This window comes from Chiloscyllium plagiosum, chromosome 10 (genome assembly GCF_004010195.1).
Source record: "Chiloscyllium plagiosum isolate BGI_BamShark_2017 chromosome 10, ASM401019v2, whole genome shotgun sequence".
Taxonomy (NCBI): Eukaryota; Metazoa; Chordata; class Chondrichthyes; order Orectolobiformes; family Hemiscylliidae; genus Chiloscyllium; species Chiloscyllium plagiosum.
In genome coordinates, this window is record NC_057719.1 from 46117245 (window position 1) to 46129756 (window position 12512).

A 12512-nucleotide genomic window follows, 5' to 3' on the forward strand; every position below is an offset into this window, starting at 1 on the left:
CAGCAATCACTTCTCTAGCTTCCCACAGAGTTCTAGGGCACACCTGATCAGGTCCTGGAGATTTATCTATCTTTATGCATTTCAAGACATCCAGCACTTCCTCCACTGTAATATGGACATTTTACAAGATGTCACCATCTATTTCCCTACAATCTATATCTTCCATATCCTTTTCCACAGTAAATACTGATGTAAAATACTCATTTATTATCTCCCCCATTTTCTGCAGCTCCACACAAAGCCTGCCTTGCTGATCTTTGGGGCTCCCTATTCTCTCCCTAATTACCTTTTGTCCTTAATGTATTTGTAAAAACTCTTTGAATTCTCCTTAATTCTATTTGCCAAATCTATCTCATATCCCCTTTTTGCCATCCTGATTTCCCTCTTACGTATACTCCTACTTCCTTCATACTCCTCTAAGGATTCACTCGATCTCTCCTGTCTATACCTTACATATGCTTCCTTCTTTTTCTTAATTAAACCCTCAATTTCTTTAGTCATCCAGCATTCCCTATTCCTACCAGCCTTTCCTTTCACCCTAACAGGAATATACTTTCTCTGGATTCTCTTCATCTCACTTCTGAAGGCTTCCCATTTTCCAGCCGCCCCTTTACCTGCGAACATCTGCCCCCAAGCAACATTCGAAAGTTCTTGCCTAATACCGTCAACATTGGCCTTTCTCCAATTTAGAACTTCAACTTTTAGATCTGGTCTATCCTTTTCCATCACTATTTTAAATCTAATAGAATTATGGTCGCTGGTCCCAAAGTGCTCCCCCACTGACACCTCAGTCACCTGCCCTACTTTATTTCGCAAGAGTAGGTCAAGTTCTGCCCCTTCTCTAGTAGGTACATCCACATACTGAATCAGAAAGTTTTCTTGTACATGCTTAACAAATTCCTCTCCATCTAAACCCTTAACACTATAAGTACGTACTTATCCAACATAGTCAACTTCTGACTAACCAAAACAATCATAAATCACAAATTTGAAATCTTAACAGGAAATGAAAGTTAATTTGCAACTAGAAATTATTCTCAGAGCCTAATCAGATTTTAATAGGATTACAGTAAATGTGCATTTTCTTTCAAGATAAACATTCATATGAAAGAAGTGTAAATATCTTTCTTTGGAGTAAGTTCCATTTGGATTCTAAAAAAGGAGATAAATGTACGATTAATACTTACATTATCACAGCGGAGCCAAATTTCATTCATCCCTTCTGCCACTGGTATCAGCAACTTGATGTTGAATTTTTGGCCAGATATGTTGACATCGGGAGTCACCTCACAACCTGTTACATGAAGTTAAACCAAATATCACTTGTAGCTTCATGGTCAAGAGTATAAAGATGGCTTACTTTAGAAAAATTCAACTTGTGGATTTAATACGGGGAGTTGGCAAATGATTCATCCATCAGTTTCGAACAAAATTCAAATGAATGCATGGAAATGCTTATCACCTAGTTTAGAATCAGATGTGAATAGTAATCAGGTCTTGGCATTCAGAAACACTCTTGTAGCTTATTTAAATGGCATTTATTCTTAATTTTGGACAGTAAATAAAATGATCCCAAATATTGTTGCTCTGCTTCCATGGCTCTTCCTTGATAAGTTAAATGGAAACTAGTTCTGTTGCTAGTGAGCTACACTGTTGCTAAAGATAATAGCTACTTATACAGGTACATTGTGACAGTGTTAAAAAAAACAGTAGAATTAGGAATAGAACAATTTTTTTTGGTTACTCAGTGTGGAAACAGGCCCTTCAGCCCAACAAGTCCACACCGACCCACTGAAGCGCAACCCACCCAGACACATTCCCCTACATTTACCCCTTCACCTAACACTACGGGCAATTTAGCATGGCCAATCCACCTAACCTGCACCTTTTTGTTTTGGACTGTGGGAGGAAACCGGAGTACCTGGAGGAAACCCACGCAGACACGGGGAGAATGTGCAAACTCCACACTGTCAGTCGCCTGAGGCGGGAATTGAACCTGGGTCTCTGGCGCTGTGAGGCAGCAGTGCTAACCACTGTGCCACCGTGCCGCCCACTCTCTGGCGCTGTGAGGCAGCAGTGCTAACCACTGTGCCACCGTGCTGCCCACACTCCGGCGCAGTGAGGCAGCAGTGCTAACCACTGTGCCACCGTGCTGCCCACAATTATGTAGCACACTAACAGAAATGAGTGGCACAGCGGCTCGGTGGGAAGCACTCCTGCCTCTCAGCACCAGAGACCCGGATTCGATTCCACCCTTGGGTGACTGTCTGAGTGGAGTTTGTATGCTCTCCCTGTGCCTGTGTGGTTTTCCGCCAGGTGCTCTGGTTTCCTCCCACAGTCCAAAGATGTGCAAGTTAGGTGGATTGGACATGCTAAATTACTCAATGTTCAGAGATGTGTGGGTTAGATGCATTAGACATGAGAAATGCAGGGTTACAGCCATAGGGGAGGGATAGGTCTGGGTGGGATACTCTTCAGAGGGTCGGCGTGGGCCAAACGACCCGTTTCCATACTTTAGGGATTCTATGGCATGACTCACATGCCAAGACATTTCTTCGAATTGCAAGGATAGGATAAACATAGGTACAAAGAAAGTATTGGAAACTATGCCTAAAAATGTAGGACAGGAGGGAACTGTCAAAAAAGATGAGACGATTTTGCAACAAATAGTTAGTTATTAGTGGAAGTATGCTTTTGTACATTCACCAGCAGATACTAAATACCATTGCATTTTGGTACAATAAAAGTAGGTCTTACCTCGCAAGTTCATCTGATGAGCTGGAGGTCCATGGGATTCATCTTTGCTTTTGTAGCATGAAATGGATGTGTCTTTAAATGTGCACCAATATGGCTTGTAACCTTTGAGTGTTAATTTCTTTGGTCTACAGAAGGCAAAGAAGAATTATTTATAACGAGTCACTTGTAGGTCAACAGAAGTTTAAGAATTCGCAGGATGATCTTAAAACTTCCAGCTGACAATGTACTGACCCCATGTTCCAGTTAAATAGTCAGCATTCTTGCAAATAATTTGATGCAACATCAAAATAAATTCTCAATCTTCTTCGCTAGGAAAGGAACATACAGTCACCACCACCCTCTTCCTCTGATTAAATGGATTATTTAAAGTGATTAATTTATCTTTATGGGAAAGTTTTTCATTTTTCCATTTGTTTTAAACTTTACCATAAAGAAAAATAAATGCTAAAACTGCAATATATTCTTGTACTTCATAGATATCTGCAAAGGGCATTAGGATTGTGAATAATGTAGATGAGTTTAGATTTCAAATGCAAACAGTGAACTTGCTACTCAGCACTGAGAAATTGGTCCCCTGAGAACGGAGGTTAAGACTGTACTACACTCTCGTTAAAAAAAACAGCTAGCTATTGGAAACTCATCATGCTGTAAAGTGAGATTTGCAATAAATTTAACTGCTTAGGAGGGAATATGAGAAACAGAAATAATAGATTTTAACTCAACATGTGAGCAAGGCACAAAAACAGAAATAGCTGGAGAAGCTCAGCAGGTCTGGCAGTACCTGTGGACAGAAAGCAGAGTTAATGTTTCAGGTTGAATGACCGTTCCTCAGAACTGTTTCACTTTGATCTCTCTCCACATATGCTGCCAGACCTGTTGAGGTTTTCCAGCTATTTCTGTTTTTGTTTCTGATTTATAGCATCCACAATTCTTTCAGTTTTTGTGTGAACAAAGCATGCCAGGGTGGAGGTTTTGACAATTGACAAGCCATTCCCACTGGTTCTGATTTTCATTCTGGAGTTACTTTCATTGATTCAAGCATTCATCTGGAGGTAAGTCAGTACCTCAGGAATGGTTGTGAATTAGAATCCTGCGACATTACTAGGGCCATGATGCTATTTGACTTTTGTTGCTCAGAATTTCTAGCCAACAGTCAATCCAGTTGACAAAACCTTGGAGTTGTGTATTTGACAACATGCAACACTGGAAGCATTCCATTTATTAGAGGTTATGTGCTATTATGCATCATGGCCCTAAAGCATTTTTCAGATCGGAGATTGCTTTTGTCATTTTTTTGCCTTGCTCATCCTGAATAAATTTTCACAATGTCATTGATGTGTTGTTACTTCGGAAAAATGGTTGGGCAAAGCAGAGCACTACCAGTAACACCTACATATTACTTTCAATGTAGAAAACTGTAGCTTCACAATAATATTATGTGACACCAGCCATATAAAGTAATAGCAGTTCAGATGGTTTACTCTTGTTCAAAGAGACTGCTTTTAATAAGCACTTTAAAAGAAAAGTAGTTGTGGAGAAATGGAGAGTCGTTGACAGGGAATTTCAGAGGTAGAGGTTCTGAAGACACACCTACCATTGGTGAAGTGATTAAAAGTGGGAATGTGCAAGAATAGGAGAAATTCAGGGATCTTGAATGGTTGTACAAATGGAAAAAGGTTATAGAAGAGAATTTTAAAATTGAGGCACTGCTCAACAAGGAGCCAGTATAGGTCAGTGACCAGCCAGTGAACATTGTTTAGTTTGGTTACTGGCAATAGTTTTAAATGAGCTTCAGTTTATAGAGATTGGAACAAAGTGAATATACAGTGTGTGAATCTGAGAGAAGACATGTAATGACTTTACTATAGATAGCCTTACACAGTTGAAAGAACCTGTACATTCAGCGTCAAAGTCCTGGATATTAGCAAGGTTATGCTTCATTCAGTGGAATGTCACTGAACTCCGCAGCATTCTGCGATAAGACCTGCTGTTTGCTGGATCAGGTGACTATGCTTTTCCATTAGCTGTCAAAGTTACTAACCACATGTAATATATATATGCTGCCCAAAACACAGTACATCTCCCACATTCCCAGCATGCAATGTGCAACTGTATGAAGCTAGTCACCAATGCCCTACTTTCCACAGTCAACAAACAGATCACCTTTCCCATAGATACCAACACTTATATAGACTGCACTGATTTAGCCCTGAAGGCACCAGCCGCTTTCATCAACAGCAAAAAGCCATCATTCAATTAGCTTATGTGTGATCACTGTAGAAAGATCAAATCAGTGCTGGTTTCAAAAGCAGCTGTCAAGATTCCCTTCACCCTGCAACATTCCTATTATTTCAACTTTCCAGTAATGTAGGGGATTACTTCGGGGGACACAGCCGACAACAACTCACTGCAACCTCATCATGCTGAAACAGTTCAGATAGAAAACTCAGTGCCACAGGGCTGCAAAATAATGGAACATATTACAGTGCTTTGGAAAAGGTTACACGCCACGATACATCAGAGAACTCTTACATTATATCTATCAACGTGATGGGTGCAGGCTTAAAAGCTATGAAATGATTGTGCTGACCGAAGGGCCAAATGAGACAAGGGTAATTACTGCCAAACACGATAATGGCTTTGAATTCATTATTCATCCAGCACCATTCACAATGCCTTTCCTAAAAAATGTTTACTAACTTCACTACCCCTAAAAGAGTTACTTCTCGATTAGTTTCAACAAAGTTGGTAAAAGGCTCCTGCTGCTTAAAATACACTTATAAACAGCAATTTCTTGAGGCTTGAATCAGATGAGATACAAAAACATCAGATCAGGTTTATTCATAGTTTAAAACTGAGCAGAATAAGTTTCAACTTCAAAGCAAAAGCACTTGTAGTAGCAGCACAGTCGCTTCTCAAACAAAAGGATGACATTTGTTTAAGCAAAGAAAATTTACTGATTATAGCACACATTTCACACAATTATAGCTAAATCAAAATAAAACATATATCCCACCAGCCTAACATTCTATAAGTCTTATCTGTTTGCCAGCTCAAGAGAAAAAAATACTTGCTTCTAATTTTATAAAGAAACACTCTCAAAAGGGTTACATTGGTCAAAATGGGCAGACAGGATTTAATTGTAGAAACATTACCCCCAAGAAAGTGAAACAAAAAAAAGTGAACAGAATAGTGGATAAGGGAGGAGTTAGCTTGGAAAATGTGAACAAACAAAATCTTACTTGAACACTTTAATATGGTCAGCCAATTCAGGAATAGAGGTGATATCACCCTAAAACGGGAATAAATTCTCAGTTAATCGTCCAATTTGATAGTATGATAATATTCATTATTTAGTACTTTAAAAAAAACAAATGCAATTCACTATTGTATTTGCGTTGGTTATTAACAGAATATGACAAATACTTCTGGGTTTAAAAGACAAAGGACACAAGTATTAACAAAGGAAGGAGTAGAAGATAGACAAAGTAACAATGCTGCTGCAGGACACATCAAGAACTCAAACAGGACTACTGCATTTGAGTAAATTCACAACATCCCTTAAAGTTTATTCCGACAATGAGCACAAACGACTCCACTGACTGTCAATGTGCTGGATATTTCTAGGTACCGGACAGTAATCCAATCATAGTGGTTGAGTTACAGATTTGTTCACTGAATCACAAGCTAAAAATTACATATGATTTCACATACCAGAATGGTTGATGTTTTGCCACCTTCCAAAGTAATTTCCAAATCTGATAGGGCTGCATCTACTTCATCCACTTCTTTTTCACTGTTGTTCATATGGTGATCAGAAGACATAATGGACAATTTGTTGATATGGTACTGGGGAAAACAAAACACTTAATTTGGTATATGTTCTGAAACTAAGCAACTTATTACTTGTTAAAACAAAACCCTCATTTTATTTCATTACGTAGTATACAGGCTTTTGGCCAAATTATTTAGAGAAAGGGCATTTTGGTCATTTCCTTCATCAAGAGGCAGAATTTCATATATTTTTGTAGTATTTGAAACTTTTGATGTAGATTATCAGTTTAACTGCTTATCAAAAATAATCATCCTCAGCCAGACGACGGCTTTGACTCAGATGTAGCATTCTTGGTGTATTGTGTCTATCTAACTACATTAAAACAGTGATTAGACTTTAAAATATACTTAATAAAGTTCAGGAGAAATTTAGCAGATCAGGCAACATTGTGGAGAGAAAGAGTGATAAATGTTTCAAGGCCAACATGACTCTACTTGAGAATTCACTCAAATAATTAGTTAGTTCTGTTAATGAATACAAAGTTGAAGCTACAGACAGATCAGCCAGGATCATGTTAAATGGTAGAGCAGGTTGTGAGACCAAATTACCCATTAGATTAGATTCCCTACTGTGTGGAAACAGTCCCTTTGGCCCAACAAGTCCACACCGACCCTCTGAAGAGTAACCCCCTCCCCACCCCCCGACTAATGCACCTAACAACTATGGACAATTTAGCATGGCCAATTCACCTAACCTGCACATCTTTGGAATGTGGGAGGAAAATAGGAGTACCCAAAGGAAACACACGCAGACACGGGAAGAACGTGCAAACTCCACACAGTCGCCCGAGGCTGGGACCCTGGCGCTGTGAGGCAGCAGTGCTAACCACTGAGCCACCATGCTGCCCCCTTTCTCCTTTAACTCATATTTTTGTATGCATGAATGCATGCAAGATCTGGACTACACTGCTTACATGTCAACATAGCAAATAGTTATGCTAATGATTAGGGTAGATGATTAATTGCCTGGCAGTTATAAACAGGAAAATGTGGGGCTCTTGAGGCATAGTGATAATGTGCCTATCTCTGAACTAGGAGAATGAGATTCAAGTCTCACCTGCTCCAGAGGTGTGCAATTAACATCTCTGAACTGGTTTATCAGAAAATATGTAAGACTGATTAATAAACAATCCACAAACAAGGATAATTTCTGTTTCCCCAAATGGCTTGGATCAGAGTTGACATTGGTAACAGGAAGGTTGCCAAGAGGTGAATATTGAAAACTAGGAGTTTGTTTCAGACAGGTGGTTGCAATCTGAGTTAGTTTTGGAAAGAATGGCTGAAACCAACTATGACATTTCTGAATATGATTCCCACCAATGTTCTGTGAAGTGGACTTTGTGATCAATAGAAGAATGAAGCAGACACACACACAAAAAAGTGGTTTGTCAAAGGAAAGAAACAAGATATTTCTGATTAGAAACAGGCTTAGGTGTAAAATATTCTGAGCTGGAGGCTCAAAACTTGAATACGTAGGTGGTTTGTATGATTTATTAAAAGTTATATGCAAATTTTATAAGTAGGGGGACTTGCTAAATGAATACAAGTCTTGGTCAGACGTTCTGATAAATATAGGAAGCCAAGTGGCTATTCCAAAAATGAAAATTCAACACAATTTAACAGACAATACTCAAGTTTGAAAAAAGTTCTATTCGGAGATTTCTGACTCAATGGTTGCCTTTAAATTGTTGAACTATATTAGAATGTCATAGGGGAGAAAGTGAGGACTACAGATGCTGGAGATCAGAGCTGAAAATGTGTTGCTGGAAAAGCGCAGGAAGAAGGGCTTATGCCTGAAACGTCGATTCTCCTGTTCCTTGGATGCTGCCTGACCTGCTGCGCTTTTCCAGCAACACATTTTCAGCTATATTAGAATGTCAAACATGGACAGACACCAGTATTAAATGTTGAAAACCTATAGTTCTTCCTCAATTTCAGAAACTTTCCTTTCATGATTTCCTGCTTCCTTCATCTCCATTTGAAGAGATCCGAAATCTGGTTTTGTTTCCGTGTAGTTTTCTCCAGTTTTGCTTTTAATTCAACAATTTCAAGTTAAATCACTTGCTGCATGGCTTTTTGCAATCCTTTACATGTAATCCTGCTCTAGTTTCTAATGGACGACGGTCAATTCTCCTGCATTTACATGACCTCGTTTGACAATAAACAGTATTTTTAACTGTCAGCTGAGGAGGAATTTGTTCTTCTCAAACCCAACCTATTGATTCAATCATGTCAGATGCCTTTATGTTCTTTTGCATCACTTTTGTTACCATCTAGAGTCCACTACGACACTCACTGTCTTTTCCCCCCCTGCCTTATTCTGTCTCTTAAGGCACTTGCCTGACATTAACATATTTGATGTCATCTTTTTACCTCCAGAGTTATTATTGCTCTTTATTTTCTTGGAAAAAATGTTGACTTTGAGCTGCAAGAGGACTAGATTTTAAGAAACATGCTTTTGGAATACATGTCAAAGGTCTTAAAAACAATGCTGGGAAAACATTCATTCCCAGTAGTATTTGTGGCTCAAAAGGGACATTCAGCAGTAACAAAAAATTAGAGGATGCAATGGCACAGCAATGCAAGACCATCCAAAAGCAGGCCTTTACGCACTGTTTTACTGCTAAGACTTAAAAAAAAATGAAGGCCTCAACATAATCAGCACCTCTTTTAAAACCAAAAGTTAAAATAGTTATTTAGCAACCGTATCTGTCAATACATGTAGTACTATATCCATTTCTAACCAGAGCAAATATTTACAAGCACACAATTAGGAATCAGTTCCTTTTTAAAAATGTATTTACATCATGTAATCCTAGGACTATAGTCCAGTGTGATATATACAGGCCTACATTGTTCACTTTATAAAATCCCTGGAGAAGTATATCATATTGTCAAAGAAAATATTAAGCTAAATGTTCCGGGCATTCAGGTTTGTTAACCCTTTGAAGGTAGAAGGAGCTAAGATTGGTCAGTGAAAGTAAGGTGGGGATAGAGTAGGGAAAGCAATATATTACATATATTACAACATAAATTGATGCATATATTTATATGATAATGAAAAACCGAATCCATTTATTTTGGTTCTGCAAGCACAGTCCAGTACTGTAAAAACAGCTTTGCAATGATAATTCACACCTCAACTTCCTAATCTAAAAGTATAATAATACTGCCACAAGCAACTGAGGCCTTTTCCACTTTTTAGCAACATGAAAAAAACGACAGTACAATTCCTTTGTACTCACTTTACCTCATTGAAGTTCACAAAAAGAAAATTGAATGATCTTTATTAGTCGTCTGTACCTGTTCCAAAGTGACTGAAAATGACTGACATTTTTGCTTCCCTGTATTAATAAAAAGTTCTTTCTTTCATCCCATGAAAGGTATGCAACCGAAGAATGAGCATGTCTTTTCATGTTCTCATGCTGAATGACCTACTACAGATTCTGGCATTTTCTATTTGAATCTTCTGAATCCAGATGAAAATGGTACCAGCCTTGCACATAACTCCAGTGCATTGTTAAGCCAGTACAAAAAAGTACTGAAGCACTGAACTAAAGCTTAATTAAAGGATTGAAGGAATGTAGTTCCATGCTTTAGATAGTGGAGAAATCTAAAAGCATATACTTCAGGAGAAATTTAGAAGAGCAGAGGTTTTCACATAGAAAAATAACTGCATCACCAATAAACAGTAGCGAGGATAATAAATTTGACTGACACAGATATTCATTTTCATTTGAGATTACAACCGAACATATCAAAAACATGATTTAAACATCAAGTGGAATTTCATGCTTTCCCAGCGTATCATCAGATGGGAGGATGCGGTGAAGATTATAACACCTTCCCAACTCTCTGCAATTTATTTCAGGTGGGAAAGGTCAAGGATGGCCTTCCAACTTGAAGGCAAATTGAGGCCATCAAAGTACCACTCAAAGGCAAGTGTGCCTCTGATCTGTTGGGGTAAGGTGGGATGGGAGTGGGGGTCACTCTCTCAGCTTTTGCACCACCAGATCCACCATGGGCAAGGACGGGTTCTGCAGAAAGTCATACCCCTGTCCTTCACAACAAAGCCTCCTGACTAACTCTTCTGAAGCCCTAACAATACCCAGTGATTTATCTACCCCTAACCCCACTAACCCACTTTGCCAAGATTTTCCAGATAGGATGGTCATTGGTGGGCCTCTTTCAGTATCAGCAGTGACCACCATTTCGGATTTGTTGCAGCTTTGAGATGAGACATCTCCCATGTACAGAAAGGGAGACATCTCCCATGATGAAGCCTCTATGGAAGCAGGAACACAAACAGAGGCCATTGGGCTATCTGACTTAGAATTATCCCTAATGGGGTTCCCAGAAATAGCTAGAATAGGGTTGACACCAGCTGATGACCATTAAACTCTCACCCAACTTTGCTGATACACATAGAACTGGATTATAAACCAAAGGGCAGGTTCTTTAAATGCCAAGGGAGAGCCCAACTCAGTGATTCACCACAGCGGAAATTGACTAGTGGGCCCTTAGTTGTTACTAGGCAAGACCGCTGTACATTTCCAAGATGATTTTCTCCTTCAGGGAGCTGCTGGGCAGAGGCTAACAACACCAAGGTTACAGGGCCTCCAGGAGCAGCAGCCAATTCCAGGATGATGGTCCCAGAGATAGAGGAAAGACAGCAGCAGTGGGGCATCTGAATGGCACCAGGGACCCAGAAAAGAGACACCCCCAATGCCCTCAATGGCCAGCAGGTGCAAGGAGAGACTGCCAGGCAGTTTGTTGGGTGCAGGCCTTTCCCTGTTAATTTTGTGCGATGTGGGCCTCAATTTGGGCCATGGGCGGATGCCTTCTCTTGTGCCTGTAAAATCACAGAGGGGTGATGATGGTTGGATAGAAGGAGATATACTATTGACAGCACAGTGCTGTGTGACAGGTATTCCTGTCTGGTTCCTGCCTGTAGGTGGCCCATAAAATCCAGCTATGATAACAAATACTGAAAATGTTTAAGAACCTGGATATGTAGATCATTAATTTCCTTCTAGTTATATCCTTAATACTACAATCTATTAATATAAATAGATATGTGTTTCTGACGTTCATTAATGTAAGGTACTGTGGGTGCATTAGATTTGCATCATAGAATCATGGATTGTTCCTGATGTTCTCCACGGCTGAATCCATAATTTGAGAGTTATCTCTCTATTACTCAATATTTGAAAATTAGAAAGTCAATTCTAGTTGAACACTGCAGCATCAGACTGGTGTAACAGCGGTTATGCACCATTGACTGAATCACTCAATTCACAGACAACCAGCTGCATTGGATCACTGAAGAGCATTTTTGTACCCATTTTCAAGCATGTCTGGTGTAGGATGAAATTACACGCACAGCAGAAGCAGTGATAAGTGGGTAGCAAGCAGGAGCACAATTTCAGTGAGACCAACTTGCTTCCTTAAGGCAGAACTGGGTAGACAAACTAGTAGATTTCCATGGGAGGAAAACATACAAAAGAAAAAAAAAAATCACATCAAGAATGGAAACTGTGCATAGTAATGCAAGAATCCAGTGACCTGACCAAAACAAATAAAGCACTCAACCACTCAGAATAGCACACATCAGTTGCTGCTCAGCCTCCAAAAATTAAAAAGCTGGACAACCATCACACTCCATTTCTCCACTTAAAGTGGGCACTAAATTGGAATCTAAATATATACACCATCATCTGTCCCAATAGTAGTTTCCTGTATACATGATAGTAAAAATGCCTTCCTCTGCTTCAACAAGGTGATCTCAGATCTATTCCTCAACCATCTTTTGGAAGACAGTACTTCATTACTAGCCTTCATCTATTTCATTAATTATTCTTGAAGGACAATTTGTGCATCATGCCAAAGAGTCAGTGTATTGGAAGAGGCATCTCAATATT

General features: G+C 39.3%; 1 protein-coding gene across 7 annotated transcripts in view; it reads right to left on the minus strand.

Moving 5' to 3' along the window:
- Positions 1-12512, minus strand: part of fermt2 (FERM domain containing kindlin 2) — a 148253-nt gene that overhangs the window by 26130 nt on the left and 109611 nt on the right. For all 7 annotated transcript variants that reach the window (XM_043697670.1, XM_043697669.1, XM_043697668.1 and 4 more), the window contains 4 exons: positions 6472-6606; positions 6000-6049; positions 2758-2882; positions 1188-1294 (listed from right to left, as the gene is read on the minus strand). In XM_043697670.1, the coding sequence (XP_043553605.1) occupies positions 1188-1294; positions 2758-2882; positions 6000-6049; positions 6472-6606 (417 nt within the window). The remainder of the gene's footprint in view (positions 1-1187; positions 1295-2757; positions 2883-5999; positions 6050-6471; positions 6607-12512) is intronic.